At 42.0% G+C, this 18423-nt stretch overlaps 1 protein-coding gene across 1 annotated transcript in view; it reads left to right on the top strand.

The window, feature by feature from the left end:
• TCEA1 (transcription elongation factor A1) overlaps positions 1-18423 on the top strand; it is a 187652-nt gene that overhangs the window by 68340 nt on the left and 100889 nt on the right. The window contains exon 4 of the mRNA XM_078687305.1: positions 13332-13419. Coding sequence (XP_078543431.1) covers positions 13332-13419 — 88 coding nt within the window. The remainder of the gene's footprint in view (positions 1-13331; positions 13420-18423) is intronic.

The following is an 18423-nucleotide window of genomic DNA, read 5'->3' as shown; positions in this document are numbered from 1 at the left end:
CAGCTCCTGTTTCCTGAACCCTCTCCGAGGAGCGATACAGCCCCCACCTGTATCCCTGACCCTTAGCTTACTTCTTGCCACGCAGTGTCCGGCTAGGCCTGGCTCTGCCTCCCAGTCTGCCAAGAGTATGTTATGTTTCTAGTTATCAGTCCAGCCCTCCTTCTCTGCATTCCTAAGCTACTGAATCGCATCAATAGTTTCCGTCATGGTCTAGCCTTTGTCTCCATGTAAGAGAAATACTGTATTCATATTCATAGAATATTCCTCGCACATGCAATACATTTAGAATAATGCATGCACCAGTCTTAGTGTCGGTTAGCCTTTACCCTGATAACTTTTGGATTCTATCAACATGTACTATAAACACCAGATACTAGATATGCCTAGGTACATGTCGCTCTGACCCTCCAGACTTTCGTCTCCTCTTCTAGTGCAGAAGTCATAGTCCCCAGTTCTCCCTGGTAACACGTCATTGCCAGTTTACGTGCACCACTATGTTAGAGGTCCCAGCTGCTCAGGTAGCCCCCTCCATGTTTCCGCCCCTTTTATGACATATTCTGTTACGTTTGCATCACATGTCTATGTATACGCCCTGTACACACCTCTTGTTACACCCACTTTATGCCTTATCTTTCGCGACTGCTACAAACTCCGCCTACTGCTACGCCTACTGTATTGAATGCAATGTAATTGTTTTTAGTATATATATTAATGCACTGTTATTAAAAACCAGCCAATTCCCAGATCCTGCCCCCGGCAGCTGCCATCCTATTCCCATGCAGGCTGTCCTGTTCCTGTCCTTTTATGCCTGATTAAAGCCTGTATACTTCAGCTACCTCGAATCTTGACTCTTATTTATTGAGCTATCTGTTATTAGAGTATCCTGAAAAATAGAACCGGTAATTAATTATTTATGATGAGCCAAAGCAGGAGGAAAAGTACACCTAACACAATCCAAGATTCAATCCATGGAGAAATCAGATAGGTTTCTTTGAGTTGATGAAAGAGTTCTGTTACTTTTTCTTTGAAAGTTTTTGTGGCTGGCTTTTCTTCAGGCTTGCTTGGATCTTCAGAAAAGTCATCGAAATTGATGAAGTAGCCAGATGCAGTTCTGTCAATTGTTGGAATTGCTTCCAAATTTTTATTTGCTTTTGGATTTTTCTTTCTTTCATTAGCATAGTCTGAGGCTACATCGTTGTAGACTGGAGTTTCTTGACGAACTGTTGCAATTAGGGTTTCAAGAGGCACAAGTTCCATGGCTTTGTTGCATAGTCCTTTTTTTATTCACTGCAGGTTTATCGAATGTGATTAGTCTCTGTTTGAACCTCTTGTATTGTAGCAAATGTTGGTACTCTGCTATTTCTTGGGAGTCCACTGGGCCTACTACTTATTATTGGCCACATGATTGTGCTTTTACCAGGTCGATGGATACAACTCGGTTCTCCTTTTTACCAGCAAGGGGCGGTAGTACAACTGATCTTGTTCCGCTGACAGCTAAGACAGGTACTGCTTTTCTGTAAGAAGGCCCAAATTCCTTCTTCACCGCGATCTTCTCTCTGACCAGATCCCCAGTCTTTGCAATCCAGACAGGTCTTGCTGGGACAGGTGGTTTTTCTTCAGTGGCTGTTGGCTGTTGTTTTAACTTTATGTTGCTCAGGTTTCGTCTTGTTTCATTTAAGTCCTGTAAAACAGCCAAACGATCTTTGATATCAAAGCATTTTTCTTCTACCACTGAAGTGTGACTATCAAGGTCCTGAATATGCATTCTAGTACCGAACAATAGTTCGTATGGACTGAGACCTTTTAGAGAATTTCTTGGCAGATTATTAGGACTACGTTGGACACTTGTTAAATGTTGGACCCACCCATCACCCGAACCTAATACCCTCGCCGTTATAGATTGCTTTATGTCCTGTTTTTTTCTTTCAACTACCGCATTACCCTCAGGATGGAAGGGACAAGAGTACCGCAATGCAATGCCCATGCTGGCCATGGCCTCCTTGTAAGCCCTATAGCTAAACGCAGGACCCTGGTCAGAATGTAGCATGCCAATTGCGTATGTGCCGATAAAGACTCGCAAATCTTTTATAACAGTTCTGGCGTCAGCCGAGAGCTGGGGTCTACATGAATATAGTCTTACACATTAATGGGACGCATTTCTCCTGCTGGATTTTTGCGTATAGATAGCCTTATGCTTTCTAATAGAAGGGTCCTGGCATTACTCCGGTCGGTTCACGACTGCGATCTCTGTTGCAGTTTGGACAGCCCATTGCAAATTTGTAATGTTGCAGGCTCATCCCCGGCCACCAGTATTCTGATTGTAATTCTTTCTGAGATTCCCTGATCTCTCGATGCCTTAGACCCAATCCCATGTGTGCGTCTGCTATTAAAAAGACTCTCCTGTTCGTGTTTGGAATTACTCTATCCCCCACTCCAGGGATTTGAGCAAAATGAATGGAGTTTGCATCAATTATGTATGTATTACTGAGTGGATAGTTCAGAGGTAATGCTGCATAGTCGCCTTTTAAAGACGCTTTTACCGCCAGCATAGTCTCTCCGTCTATGTATTTTCCTGAACGCTTTTTTGTGGCTACGGAAGCCGGTTGAGCTGCTTCCGCTGTGGCTCTGGGAGCCAATGAATTCCCTGCAACGTGAACGCCATCACATTGATGACTCAGTGTATGTATCACGTGAGTCTTTCGTAGTTCTTTCTGTAAAAGAACTACTTGTTCCCAAAGCTTCTTATGCTTTATTGTGGCACCTGTGTCATCTTTGTAATCGTTTTGAATCCAGGTATGCATGTCATTATTGTAAGACTTGACGCAGTAATGCGAATCGCACACTATTAGTGTCGGGAATTCGCGATCGGCATTTTCAAGCGCCATCTTTAAAGATCTTATTTCAGCTCGCTGAGTTGAGCAGTTTCTGAGTGATTCAGTTTTGGTAATTAATGGTCTGAATTTACCAAAGCGCCAGCGACCTTTAACAATCGCGCACGCTGCGTTGTAGGATTGTTCCTCTACATCGTAGTGTTGTGCAAATCTGTCCATGTAGATTACACATGTGTATTGTTCGAGAGGCAGAATTTCGATTGGCACAGGATATTCTTCTTCGTATTCTAGATTTTCTAGTTTTTTCGTTTGCGGGTCAAAATAGTATTTCACGTCTTCTGCAGCAAGAGAATTTTCCCATTGTATCCATTTTGGATCTAATGCCACAGCAGTCAAATTGCGTGGGCTTGTTAATGCCTCAAGAGCTGATTCTGCTGTTAAAACAGTTATCCTTCTGCCTTGGGCTTGGCTCTTTCTTTTGCTACAGCAGTTTGAACCGCTATTATAATTTTTTCAGTAGAACTGAATTTTATTTCAGCTTGTGTGTACAAGTGTGATTTGTAAGCTATTGGTACCGTTTCTCCCTCATTAGAGGTTAGGTATGTGAATCCGCATCTTCCTGGGATGACCTTGATTACAAGGTTGCGTACGTTTTCGCGTGTTTGTAATTTTGTTTTAGCTAACATGTCTGTTTGCAATGATCTTAAAATTTCTGTGTGTTTCTGAGTCCAATTGATTGGTTTGAAATCAGGTTTTATTAATTCATAGAGAGATTTAACCCTCTCTGCATAATTTAGAATGTTTGTTCTTCCGAAATTCAGGAAACCTAGTATTGATTGTAAGTTCTTCAGCGTTTTTGGTGCTTGGAGTACAGCACACTTCTCTAAGAAGTTGTCTGCTAGGCTTTTGCCTTCACTTGATAATTCATATCCTAAAAATAGGACCGTTAGATGGGCAATTCGTGACTTTTTAAAGTTAAATTTGTAACCCTCTGCTGCAAAACCAAGTATTATGGTGTTCACTCTTTTCAAGTGAGTCTCCAGGTCATCATCTGTTAGACAGATGTCATCGACATAAGACAATGCTTCATCGTCATATATCTGTAGTAACTCTTACTCTTGCTGAGAATAATCCTGGGCTATTCTTGAATCCCTGTGGGAGTCGACAGAAGTGTTTTTGCGACCCCATTATTGAGAACGCGGTCAAATACCTGCTCTCAGGTGCAATGTTCTGACAAAAGAATCCATTAGAGATGTCTAATGTCGTTTTATATTTTTTGCGCACGATGTTATTCATTAGTGCTGCACTGTGTGAGTTTTGTACTGCAAATGTTTTGCAACATGAGTTTAAGTGTCTGTAGTCCAAAACTAGACGATATGAATCGTCTGGCTTGGAGACAGGAAACAAAGGATTGTTCATTTGTGAGGTGCATGTTTCAATCACCCCCTGGTATTCAAGTTGATCTAAGATCTCCATGACTTGTTTTTTAGCTTCTTGCTTAACAGGATACTGCCTTTGTGCAGTGGGTTGACATTTTAACTGGATTTTGTGAGGAGTAGAGTCCTCATCCCATCCTACATGATTTTTATATAATGCAGGAGCTTGGGCCACTGCCCATTTTCTTGCAAGTGTATATTTTTTATGAATCGGAATATGATCTGAGAAGGCAGGCATAATCATTTCTTCGCCATGAGGGGACTCCCTGACAAACTCTGGTGGCCAGTCTTTCTCAGCTAACAGAATGTCATAGCCTTTCGAAGGGTTATCCCAAAAGAGACCCCTTACTTTCCTAGTCTTGTCCCCCTCTATACGCAGTGTTATTTCGTATATTTTATGAGGTTTGCTAACTCTGGTATCTGCAGTTTCCACTTGAATGTATTCATTCGTGTCCACTGTCTCCAGAAGATTCATCAGGATCTTGCGAGCTATGGTCACTTCTGCTGCGCTGTCTAGCATTGTCTGAGCCCACTCTCCGTTTTTCAGTTGTGTCCTCCGTATCCTCGGCATGTTTAATTATTTTAATACTGGCTACCTTCTTTCTTGGAAATTGTAATTTTTTACTTTGATGAGCAGGTTCCTTGTCTTTGGACTTGACGTGCTCTTCTTTGTGTTCTGACCGTCCTCTTCTTTCCGATTTCTGTGAGGAAGTCTGAAAAGATCGAGAGGGACGTGTATCAATATCTTGATATCTATCAGGTTTTTTCAATTATCCCTATTTCTAAGGTTGTATCTTTTCTCAGAGGGCTCCCTCTGGGGAGACTTGTGTCCTTGGTCCGGAGATCTTTCTCTCCGTTGAGGAGACCTTCCTCTGGACTGGAATCATTTTTCTTTGGGAGTGGATTGTTTATTACCATCCCAACTCTTTTTTGGAGTATTTAGATTATTTTTAATAAAAGTTTTTTCAGGATTTTCAGTTAGTTGGGGTTTTACTGGTTTCCCACCCAAACTATCTCTTCCTAGTTCTTCATAGGATTTTTCTATGATTCTGGCAAGTTCAAAAGGTTGTTATGCTATATCTGTTTCTTTAAATTTCTGGCGGATCGCCACAGATTCTGCTTCTCCTTTTATGTTGGCTAGTAATATAGCCGAGACCTGCTTGAAGTCTCTCAGTAATTTCATACCCAGAGTTAAAGCAGGTTCTGGACCGTATTCATTTTGATTTTGTCTTAACACATCTGGTATTACCGCCATGGACGGAACACCATGTGTTTTTGTGTAGATGGAAGCAAAGACTGTGCCCCAAGTGTAACAGTCCTCCACATGTGGTGCGATCCCCATTGGAAGACAGTCAGAATTCTGTGTTTCTCATTGGTTGTAGTATCAGGAAATACTGCCTCTATTTGAGTGATTTTTTGTGCTAACCAGAATGGAATTTGTTCCCGTTTTGCGGGTGTTTTACCAAGACCTGATTGTATGTTCTGTGGTGTAATTTTGTTTGTGTTCCCCTGATGAGGGGTCAGCTGGGGAATGTTAATTGCTGGTTGGACTGTTGAAGTCCGTATTACATATTGGACCAATTGTCTTATGTATTTTAATTAGTATTTTTAGCTGAGCTAAAAGTTCCCGGTCTGACATTTTATCAATGTCTGGATTTGGTGTGTAGCTGGCTAGAACTGGCCACGTCGCTCCTGGTCTACCTAGTGGACCGAGCCTGGTGATGTGATTTTTATGTTTTAGGGCGCCTTTAAACCAGAGCAGGTGCTCTTGGTAATTTAATGGGATTTCAACCTCCTCGAAAGGAGTGTATTCATCCGGAGGTTCCTCTATTTTGTAATAGTGGAATTCTCTTGTTACAGCGTTTGCTGCTGGAAAGTGTATCCATGAATAGAATACCTCTGTCTGCCAATATTCATGGTCCTCTACCACGAATATGACTGTACCACCTCGTGATGTCAGTCCATTTTCTATAAGTTTAATAGTTATAGTTCTTCTTATATTTGCCGGAATGTAAATAGCATTCGGGTCATTCTGTTGGATATTCGTGTCATCCAACAACTGTGGAGATGCTGTAGCATCTCTTTCTTCGTCTCCGTCAGGCATTTTACTGACAGAAAGTTTTTTGTTGCAGATCAAGTTTCAAGGGAAACAAATATTAGGTGCACAATATTTTGGAACACGGTATCCTTCATCGTTGACTAAACCAAAACTATACATAGGAATCTCTTCCTACTAAGTTCTGGTGGATTTTAACCTTTTACCCACTCCAGATGTCTTTTGGAGTATTTACGGGAAAAAGGGTTCTGTGTGAAAAAGCACGACTGAGTTACTCTAGTGTCTTGCGTTAGATTATCGCCTTACCAAACGTTGGGCGCCATGTAGTGTAGTTCCTATATTCCCAATAGGCTCTGCGCATTGGAATAATATAAACAGCAGTGTAGACGTAGGACTGAGGTAGACTAGTACTCTACTGACTATATTAGACTTAATTAGTTTTGCCAGCTAGCTCAGAGGTCACTACAAACTTTCTCGAATAAACAAGGAGTTTAACTTCCCTGGATAGACAAGAAGGGATTAGCTTCTGACAACCATAAACATGACAACTTTGCTCCCTCAGAATAAGAGTGTATCTCTAGAGTCGTGTGAAAATAGACAGCTATTTTACTCCGTCAATCATGCATACTTCGTTTCACCAGAGTGCAGAGAAAAGAGAGACGGGCGTGTTCAATAAAAGGTGTTATTTATTGAGCAGTCTTCTTTCTCATGCAAGAGAAATGAATTGCCATAATTGCAATACTTAATGTAAAGTAAAGTGCGTACAGTAAAAGGAGTATTATGAAATAATACTGTAAAAGCATTGATATGGTTTCTTAGCCATATGATACTTTAAAATGGATAAAATATATACATACATATATACATTGACTAACGTACTCAACTGGTACTTCTAAATACGCCTACCCCGGTGTACCTGACCTAAGCCTAATACGTGGGAAGGAGTAAGTAAGTAGCAGTTTAAGTTGAGTTGGTTTTTGCCAAGAATCTGAGTCAAGAATTCTCTTAATGGTTTAGTCAGCTCCGTACCTGGGTAATAGAAAGCAGGAGGTCTGGTATCTCTCTCTCAGGACTCGATATCCCAGCAACCCGCGAGTGCGGCTGGAAACACCGGAGCTGGATTTTCTCGGCTGGAGAAAAAGACAGCGTCTTTCTCAGTGCGTCAAAAGGGAGGGGCGGCGTCCGTGGGCTCTTGCACCAGCTGGGCTCTCGGGCAAGTAGATAGCCGCTCTGCTCCAAACCACTGTGTGTCTGCTTAAGGCAACGTTGGTATATTTATACCTGAAAGGTGCCGGGTTTGACGTAAGGTTGGACATAAGACGTCAATAAAGATGTCACTAAGAACTGGACGTTCTTTCAGTGTTCGCAGGAGTTCTAGGACAAATCAAAACAGAAGCATGGGGATTTCCCAGGTTGCTGGAGGTTTGTTTTGTTTAAAGAACTCGTTGTACTCTCTAGGAGTCTGGGGAAGTAGCCTTGCTTAATTTGGACTGCATGGGCTACGACTAAATATGGATATGATTCTTATGCCTTTATAAGGATATTATTTATTAGAACCACAAAGGGCATAAATCAGGAATATCGAATCAGGGTCCTAGATAGAAATAAAACAGGACTTCCCACTCGACCGTCACCTACCCAGCCGGTCTTTCTGCCGTATCTCCCTCCCATCCTGTTTTTCTGCGAACCTCTTCCCCAGACACCTGAGACCGAACTTCTTTGTCTGATGCCCAATGGAGCTACCTGGTTTAGCTATAGGGGAGATGGACCGTGGATTCCCTCCGTGGTCGTCACCTACCCAGTCTGTCTTTAGACAGACTTCCTCTCGCCTCTACGGTGGTCTCTTCCCTTACCCTCACGTTCTCACCTCACCTAACACCCACTTCCTTTATTTCTCCTTTCTCTCCTCTCCTACTGTATTGCTGATTGTTTGATGTATTGTGTAATTGTTGATCTTTTCTGTTATACTGTTAAACCACATTGTTTCACTTCCTTTCGTCCCTCCTGTTGTCTCCTCCCGCATCCTCCCTCTATTTATTTCTCTCCTTCTCCCCTCTCTCAATGTAGTGAGACTGAACATTTTTGTCTGATGCCCGATAGAGCTACCTGGTTTAGTTATAGGTGAGATGGGCCGTGGATTCCCTCCTTGGTCTTCACCTACCCAGTCGGTCTTTAGACAGACTTCTATCCGTCTCTCTGTATTGTCTCTTCCCTTTTCCTCCCTTTCTCACCTCCCCTGCCCCCTCCACTACTTTTCTCTCTCCTTTCTCTCTTCTCCTAATTGTATTGCCTATTTTTTGGGATTTATTGTGTAATTGTTGAACTTTTTATGTTACATCGTTGATTCTCATGTAAAGCGCTCTGATACCTCCGGGTCTAGCCAGCGCTATATAAAACTCTTTTAAATAAAAATAAATAAAATAAATAAAAACATAGCATAGCAAAACATAGCATAGCAAAACCTCGCATAGCATAGCAAAACCTCGCATAGAATAGCAAAACCTCGCATAGCATAACAAAACCTAGCATTGCATAGCAAAACCTAGCATAGCATAGCAAAACCTAGCATAGCATAACAAAACCTAGCATAGCATAACAAAACCTAGCATAGCAGAACAAAACCTAGCATAGCATAACAAAACCTAGCATAGCATAACAAAACAAAACCTAGCATAGCAAAACAAAACCTAGCATAGCATAACAAAACAAAACCTAGCATAGCATAACAAAACCTAGCATAGCATAACAAAACCTAGCATAGCATAACAAAACCTAGCATAGCATAACAAAAGCTAGCATAGCATAACCAAAGCTAGCACAGCATAACAAAACCTAGCACAGCATAACAAAACCTAGCACAGCATAACAAAACCTAGCACAGCATAACAAAACCTAGCATAGCATAGCATAACATAGCAAAACCTAGCATAGCATAGCATAACATAGCAAAACCTAGCATAGCATAACAAAACCTAGCATAGCATAACAGAACCTAGCATAGCCTAACACAACCTAGCATAGCACAACACAACCTAGCATAGCATAACACAACCTAGCATAGCATAACACAACCTAGGATAGCATAACACAACCTAGGATAGCATAACAAAACCTAGCATAGCATAACAAAACCTAGCATAACAAAACACAGCATAGGCTAGCAAAACATAGCATTGCATACAAAACAAAACATAAGATAGCAAAACAAAACATAGCATAGCATACAGCATCACTCCGCACCACCACAGCATCACTCAGGGGCACCACAACATCACTCAGCGCCACCACCGCATCAATCTGTGCAACCATTCAACAACACCTGGTTCAAATATGTTCTCTCAATGTTTCAAGCTTCATTACGAATGTAACAAAAATGTTAATATTTCACTTCTGTTCTTGGATTTTCGTCACAATAAAATACACTGAACATAATCTTCACAAAAGTTATTTACTAAACTTTAAGCTATTGCCATTATAAAGTACAATAACTTTTATTTAATTATTAATTATTGAAAAAAAGTAAAAGCCACTGTTATTTGTAATATCAATACATGTAAGTCACGTAAATACAACACATATTGCATTACAAATGCTATAGGTGTCACATTTACGAAAGTTATTACTATTGGCATTGTAAATGACAAAGCTATTAATTTCGCTATTTTCAAAAACAAAGCCTAAATAAAAAATTGGTCATTTACAATACCAATCGCTCAAACTTTCCTAATGCGAGACCTATTGCATTGCAAATGCTTATTATTACTTGGGTACACCTTGCGGCAATTGCTGCCTGTAAGAAATCTTCACAGACCTTTCTTTAGAATGATATAGTTGTAGAAAGGGTTTCCTCCTACTAGATTTCCCATCTCCATTGTGGGAATTAAACGGTGTCCTTTCCAAGTTAATTAGTACAACTTTTGAGCCTGTACACAGATATCATTACAGCGTTTTAACTTGGAAAGCTTAGTTTTTGGTAGCAGTTACTTTGACTCCCTGTGTTCCCAGGAAACTTGCTCTGTCTTTCATATGAAATGGGTGGCGATGAGAACTCGTCTTGAGTATTTTCCCTGAGGTGATCTTAGATTTTCGTAGAATACCAGTAAAAAAACCATTAATCTCACAGTGGATGGTAACTTTTATTGATTTTCTTTTTTTTATTGTTTTTTTTTTACTATTACCAAACAAATCTCCTTCTGACAGAACTAATACACATTGAACCAGAGGGAAAGCTGCTTCTTGAACTATTGAACAGTAGTATAAGATTTTTTTTGTGGGGGGGTGGGTGTTGTCATGTGGGAATCCGACTTAGAACTGATTCCCACATGTTTCTCTTTAGTATTTTGTCCAGAAACTTAATACTGAGGTGTACTCTCTGGGTCATCTCGTCCCATTTAAAAAGAACAGCGCTCTAGTAAGTAGGGCCTCCGAAGGTAGGCCTTTTGCCACTGATTTCTAATGCTACAGTGTTTTTGCAGATTTAATAGCCAAAAGACTCATTAGGCACTGGGCTCCCTCTTTTAGGTCGAGCCTGGGCAGCGTTGCGAGGCATGCTGTATTCAGGTATGTACTTGAAGCTCCGCCCATCTTTTCAATTGGCTTCTGTTACTTTCGTTTCTAAATGGTTATTTTTGATTCATAAATAGGCTTAGTAGTCCCTCCTTAGTACCGCCTTGTCTGCATTTGTAACCTCCCATAAGACTGGACTTTTCAATTGTTGCTACACGGTCTGTTTTAGCACTATTTTCTTTAATGATTTCCCCTAATGCAGGCATGAAGTGCTTTCCTGCATTAGGGGGCCCACTTAAGAAAGGTTCTTGACTGCTATTAAAATGAAAGTGTCGCATTGGGCGCTTTTACAAGTATTTGCAATGCAGTGGATCTTGCATTTGCACAAGTTTAAGCTATTGTCATTGTAAATGTCAATGCCTTTTGTTTAAGTGTTTTTTCAAACATAAAGTGCATTGTTATTTACAATGCCAATAGCTTAAACTCTTGCAAATGTGAGACCTATTGCATTGCAAATGCTTGTTTAATATTGGCAGTTGGAAAACGAGTGGGCCAGCTCCCACTGAATGGCCCATGGTTGCAAAGAAAGGGGGAAGTGCGGATATCTTAGGATCTTATAATTGCGGTAGGTATCGTCTGTTGGAGAGGTAATAATCTGATGGGGTATCCACAACAAGGCACCATGGCAAAAATAGCCACTGGTATAGACCACACTGATGGTCCATCCAGCCATTGATGTTTCCTGAATCATACAAGCTAGAATGACATTTTGAGCATCTCAATACAATTGAGCCAGGTCCTCTGCCAGACCGTGCATGTTAATTGTATCCTGGGTTCGTTACAGCTGGGAAGACTGGTTAACTTTGGGTATGGTGAGGATCCGGGATGATGGGCTCATTTTTCTCAGTTCTGGAAGGGAGGGAACAGTCCTAGACTCTGTCAGTCTTGCTTCTCCTGGGTAGCTGGGCTGACATGAACTAGAATCCTGTGTCGCTTCATTTCCTCAAGCTGTTCTTACAGTGGCCCTTTAATTCCGCAGAGTCTTGTTTTCTTATTTGGAATAAATATAAATAAAACCGCTCTAATCTTGAAAGATCAGCAGTAGTATAAGTTTTTATGTTGCAACTTGTTGAATACCAAATCATTTATAATGGCTTTTAGCACCAGATACAAATTAATAATGGACAGTTATATTTTGTGATTGACTCAAAGTTACATTTACTTTTTTGGAAATTATGTGCTTCCAAATGTTGGTGCAGTGCTGTGGAGATCACATTATGAAATGAGGAAGGTGGAGCAAACGAATGGTAAAACTTGTTGGAGGTTTGGCTTAACACTAATAATGATTATGGTATGTTGATGCAAACACAAATGCTGATGAATGAGCCCCATATGCATGTGGTCTTCATCAAGACAAAAGAACAAATGCTGTTTCTTTTCTGAAATGCTCTGAAAGCGAAGTCTTGTTACCTTCAGCTGCAACACAGTTATGTTGAATAGTCCTGAAGGAAAAAATGTGATCACTGTAAATAAGTACCGTCCAAAGTAAGGTGATTAAAATATGCGTAGAGGAAGAGAGAGCTTACCAGCTCTGAATCACACAATTCATTAAAATAGTTAAAAAAAAAAAAAAAAAAGAATTGCACAGGTTCAGGCATATAACCAGTGGAGCACAGTGAGAGTAGCTAGATATGTGATCGACCTTCTGTACAAAATTAATAAGGTTAGTTTCTCCTTAGAGGATACAAATTAGTGAGAATGTTTACGTGAGTAATAGTCAAGTTGAGTGAAAAAAGATGCTGGAGTTCATTGTTGGTTAGGACTTACTGGATTCTAGGGACAAGGACAGAAGCAAGCCTGCAGGTTAACTGTCCTTGTCAGCCTACAGTCTTGGCTAGTGGCATAGGATATCCAAGTGTGTTTATATAAGAAAGATGCTTCAAATGAGATGGCTGCTTCTCCTGTTTATGCTAGCCAGAAAAGGTGACACATAAAGACTGAGTTATTTCAATACAATAAATTCATACACTGTGCGATATTGGATCATCTTTCTGAAAGCTCTTATTTTTGATATTCTACTGCCTACTTTGCAAATCTCGTAGTTGACCTTGTTTTCCCACTGAACAGTTGTGGGCATGTAGCCATCCTTCCAACTTGAAGTCCACTCTGCAGTGTTTGCAACCTGATTCTGTGATTGTGGTTTATTTTCACTGAAAGGAGACTGTTTTGGTAAAGGCAACTGCCTTATTTGTGACACTTTATCATCAAAGGTTAAATTTTTTTGTTGGTGCAAGAATTAAGTATCATCTGTCTGATGCATGGAGATGTTGCCAACATGCGCGTCTGTGCTGAACAATTCGGCTTGGCTAAACTTTTATTTGGTACAATTCAAATAAGATGTTGTTTGACATGTTGCATTGACCTACTGAAATGGCCTGCTTCAGTTCTAACTGGGCATACAGAGCAAGTTCCGTTGTTGATGCTGTGCTTTGGTGGTTACAGATGGTCCTACAGCAGAGAAAGAACCTGAAGAAAAGAAAAGGGAGCAGTCTTCGCCACCACAAAGCAGTCCAGAACCAAAAGAGGAAAGGTTTGTTAATTTAAAGTATTGCTGGTGAGAATGGGGGGAGGGGAGGGGCATACTAAGGCTTTGGTATGATATTTAAACTGAGTTTTGGCTATCCTGTTTCATCCTACGTGCAGTGGTCTTTCTCTTGTTGACAGTTCAATGCTGATTGCTTTTTTTCGATAAGCCCTGTAGTGTGATAACATGTAATGATCATTTTTGCCTTACAGTTGTATAAATTGTGCAACAGTTGTACAACATATGCCCAAACGTGCAGTTGGCCATGCCCCAGGGTAAAATATTGTCAGAAAAGCATTGTAATGCTTTTAAAGCAAACGGGCTGTAGAATTAGGTACCGAATGATTTCTCTTTTATGATGGTACACCAACATTTTGAAAATATAAGCGGTTATCATATGCGAGTAATTTAATTAAGGAAACATTAACTAACCATAGCAGTTCTATAGGTACAATTTTGTAAACTAATTCCTACCACCTTGAAAGGGTTACGAGTGCAAGCCGTTTACTTATTATAATCTAAGTTGCAAGAGTATGCTTGGTTCTGAATGACTTTTAATGATGGTGCGTAGCTTGAATTTGCTTAAGCACAAATGTAGCAAAACTGGCATAATGGTGATTGATCAACCACCAAATCGTCGGGAACCCTCCCATTTTAATGCTGACTTCCTTGACATCTGAAATTGTGAAGGTGCCAGCCCTGTACCCTGAATCTAATCTATGTACCCTCAAACCAGTGAGGCAGGACTTTATCTACCTTAATTTAATTCTTTATAATAGATATCCCTTCTGAGCAGGGCCAAGGGACATTCATTTGCGCCTGGATACCAATACCTGGGCCTTCCTACCGATCTGCAGTTAACATTGAATTTCCTAGTTATTATGTACTTTTTCTGGTTCCCTGTCTCCTAAGATGAGACATAAGTTCAAACCTTTCTGAATGTCAAATGAACTACTGCTACCCTAATGGAGCTATCTCTTGTATTGAGTGTCATGCTTTCATAGAGCAGACTGAGAAGACATTCCTTTTTTAGGTCTCGTCTAGCGTTGCAGGGCATGCACTGCTTGCTCAGCGAGATTTATTGTGAAGGAGGACTTTGAGATTAGGGTTTGAAGCCCCGCCCGCCCTTCATTTCCCTTGGCTGGCGTCACCGTTTGTGCTAAACCGTGGCCTGCCATTGGAAATGAGGGTTTTTTGTTAACGCCCTTTCTCCTCCGATCCCAACTGGGTCGCCTGTTTGCTTATCCAGTATTGGGGTATCTTTCATAGATTCACATGCCTGAATCATTCCCCGTCGACGAGGCGGGAGTCCCACGGTAAATAAAAAAGCAGTGCAAAAGCACTTTGTAGTAGTAGTAGGCCCTAGGAATAGGCCTGAGGCCTAAATTATAGTAGCCTACCTACCTCATTATGTAAAAAAAGACCAAAGTCTTTGCTCCAACCAATCAGCTCACAGCACCCTCCAGAACCCTCTCTGCAGAGCCAGCTCTCCTCAGATTTTCACCGCACGTCGTGGGTGAAGGGAGTCTCCCTGAGCTCTGCTCAGTTTTTTCTTCAGTTTTACTTCTTTTTGGATTACAAGCTCATACTTCATTTCTCTGACCCAATTAAGGCGGTAATATGGCAGAATGGCAGTAAATAAGGTAATAGACTATGATTTATGTCTAACCTTTTCCTCAATAACTCTCACGTTCTGAGAGATGAGGCCGCTTTGGGTCAGAGACTTTTACCGGCCACTTCTGAGGAGGATGAGGAGAGGTAGAAGGGAGAAGTCGCGCCAGGAGCCTACTGAGGGCGCGCATAAAAACCGGCCACTTCTGAGGAGGATGAGGTGAGGTCGAAGGGAGAAGTCGCGCTACTGAGGGCGCGCATAAGAGCCATAAGATTCTCTTTGAGCCTTTATAGGCATTTCTCACAGAGGATACAACTCCCTTTTTTTCATCCCTGACGCTACATCAGGGAAGCTCTCTTGCCGGACATTAGGAGTATATACCAAATATCTCCATGTCTAATATTACTGCCTCACCAAAATGATCCTCATCTACGAAGATCGTCGACGACGGCCTCCTCCTCGATGGTCGTCGACGATGGCCTCTTCTACGAGGGTTGTTGACGACCGCCTCATCTACGGTGGTCGTCGACGACAGCTTCGTCTACGACGGTCGTCGTTGACTGCAGCGTCTACGACAGTCGTCGACGAAGGGCCTCGTCTACGACGGTCGTCGACGACGGGCCTCGTCGACGACGGGCCTCGTCGACGACGGGCCTCGTCTACGACGGTCGTCGACGACGGGCCTCGTCTACGACGGTAGACGACGGGCCTCGTCTACGATGGGCCTCGTCTACGACGGTCGTCGACGACGGGCCTCGTCTACGATGGTCGTCGACGACGGGCCTCGTCTACGATGGTCGTCGACGACGGGCCTCGTCTACGATGGTCGTCGACGACGGGCCTCGTCTACGACGGTCGTCGACGACGGCCGCACATTGATGACGGCCTCATATATGACTGCTGATTTTTGATAGTGTCATCTACAATGGCAATGCCTAGCTACGACGGAAGTCTATGACAACTTTATCAAGGTAGCTTCATATACATATGGCCTCATTTGTGCATGGTCTATACTACACATGGCTCCATCTATGCATGGTATCATCTATGGCTGACCATCATTCAATTGCCTCATCTATGAGTGCCTCATCTACAGAGGATATTGTAGGGAAGTCAAATAATCAGGCAAGACAGCGGATGAAGTCAGAGGAGCGTTTATTCGTATCCTCTCATCACCTATTTTAACCTCATCTATTATGGTATTGCTATGACTGTCTTCTATGACAGCATCATTCACTAACAATGGCCACGTTTACCACCAATGGCCACGTTTACCACCAATGGCCTCGTTTACCACCAATGGCCTCGTCTACCAATGGCTTCCTCTGTAAAGGGCTGGCTCGAATACTGACCTTGTATGCCAATGGCCTTGTCTTACAATGGTCTCGTCTACCAATGACCTAGTCTATCAATGGCTCTGTCTATCAATGGTTTTATCTACCAATGGCCTCATCTCCTGATGATCTCATCTACCAATGGCCGCATCTACCGATGGCCTCATCTACGAAGGGCAAATGGCCCCATTTGTAACCCTCATCTACGGATGCCCTCACTTATGAATGCCTCATCTTCAATGGCATTGTATATGGCTGTCGTCTGACAGCCTCGTTTGGAAGGGTTGCTCATGACGGTCATCTATGATGTCGTGCTAGTCTGCAATTACCCCGCTTACATGACCATGTCTACGACAAAGTCGATCATGAGATTGGCTGAGATGGCTTCAGCGGTAAGGGCATTATATATATTCTTAACGTAGTGGGCAACAGCTAGATTGTCACTGCCAACTACAGGCAAACAGAATATATCCTTCATGGTTTACAGGAGGTATGCATCACGAGAGTGGTACGTATAATAGACTAAGTCTATTCCAGCAGTTTCTCTGCGCACAGAATAGAAATAATGTGTACCTACTAACAGCCCATCCAATTTGATAGGCTACTGTTCGACCAGATTCAGTAACTTCACAGACTGCTCATTAGCAATCTAAAATCCTGCAATGCCTATCTCTACACCGCCTTACAAAGAAGGATGTCGTCTGAACCTTAAAAATGATAATAATAAGGATAATAATTTCTCTACTTTGGCAGTGGCCTCTAGTAGAGCTGACAATCTTTTATCCTTGATCGGTTTCTATGATCGTCCAATGTGGTTGACAATAGCGAATTTCAATGACCTCATTCCTGAGGACCGAAAGCGGGATGCAGGAAAGATTCTGTTGGAAAGCGCACGCCAGGAATGGCTTAAAGCCGCTACCCTCAGCCCTGAGCGAAGTTTCTAGGCATGGCCTATGATGAGGAGTTGTCGGTTTGCTAAACATTTGAATGAAGCTTCTTAGTTATAAACCAAGGCATTGATAATGCACGATCATTAAGCACCCTTTAATATGGGCGCGGATCTTTCAAAGAGGCGTGATAAAGGGGTTTTCATCAAGAGGAAGATACCAAAACCAATCGGATGAACAGTATCAATCTCAGTACAGCCTTGCAGCCAGGCATCTTTCCGTAGATAGTCTGTCTACTTTCTCCCGTCACAAACGAGATTTAAGTATCCAGACTGAGACACTAACAGGAGGCCATGATCACCACAAGGTTCCAATCATTTTATCCTTTTCTCGAGTGGTCCTGAAGGTTTCAGGTTTTTGTTTCCAAGCAACAAGGAACTATATCGGACCAATGTGTTCTAAACCTAGTAACCAATGGCCACTCCATGGAATTCATCAATCAGCCATATACTACTCCGCCCAGGGGTCCCCCTCCCCCTCGTTTTCACAACAATTATGTTATTTAAACAAATGATATTTTATGGCTTCTCTGGATGGAGAGGGTGCGAATTTCCACATACTTGTCCACCCAAAACAGCACAAATATTTTCACTTTCACGCGGCTGACGCCCATTTTAGGTGCGTAGTGCTCCCGTCTGGGCTGAGATCGTCACCAAGAGCCTTTCAAGAAGTTCTTGGTACTAGTGGCAGCAACATTGAGATCTTGAGGAATGCAAGTGTTCCCCTGTCTAGACGATTGGCTGCTTAAAGGTCCTTCTGAACACGAAATCAGGATTGCCACAGTAGATGTACCCATCTCATTTTTTCTCTGGGGCTGATTCTCGACGACAGCATATTGCAGTTAGGTCCTCTCCAAGTAAATGTATTTTCTCGGAGCAGGTTTAGGCACAATCCACAACAAAGCATTCTTGTCACACGACCACCAGTTGTGTTTTCAAAAATGGGCAAGGTTAACTTCATAAGGTCAGTTTCAGTTCAAATGTTTGTTTCGTTCCTGAAGATGTGCTCTTCAGCGATACATCTCATACCATTAGCATGGCTCAAAATGACACCTTTTCAGATAGAACTACAATTTCAAGATCAATAACCAAAGGGTTCGTTCGATGATACCATCAAG

This window comes from Lissotriton helveticus, chromosome 4_1 (genome assembly GCF_964261635.1).
Source record: "Lissotriton helveticus chromosome 4_1, aLisHel1.1, whole genome shotgun sequence".
NCBI classification, from domain to species: domain Eukaryota; kingdom Metazoa; phylum Chordata; class Amphibia; order Caudata; family Salamandridae; genus Lissotriton; species Lissotriton helveticus.
The sequence above is the reverse complement of the archived record's forward strand: the minus strand, read 5'-3'. Positions and strand labels throughout refer to the sequence as shown.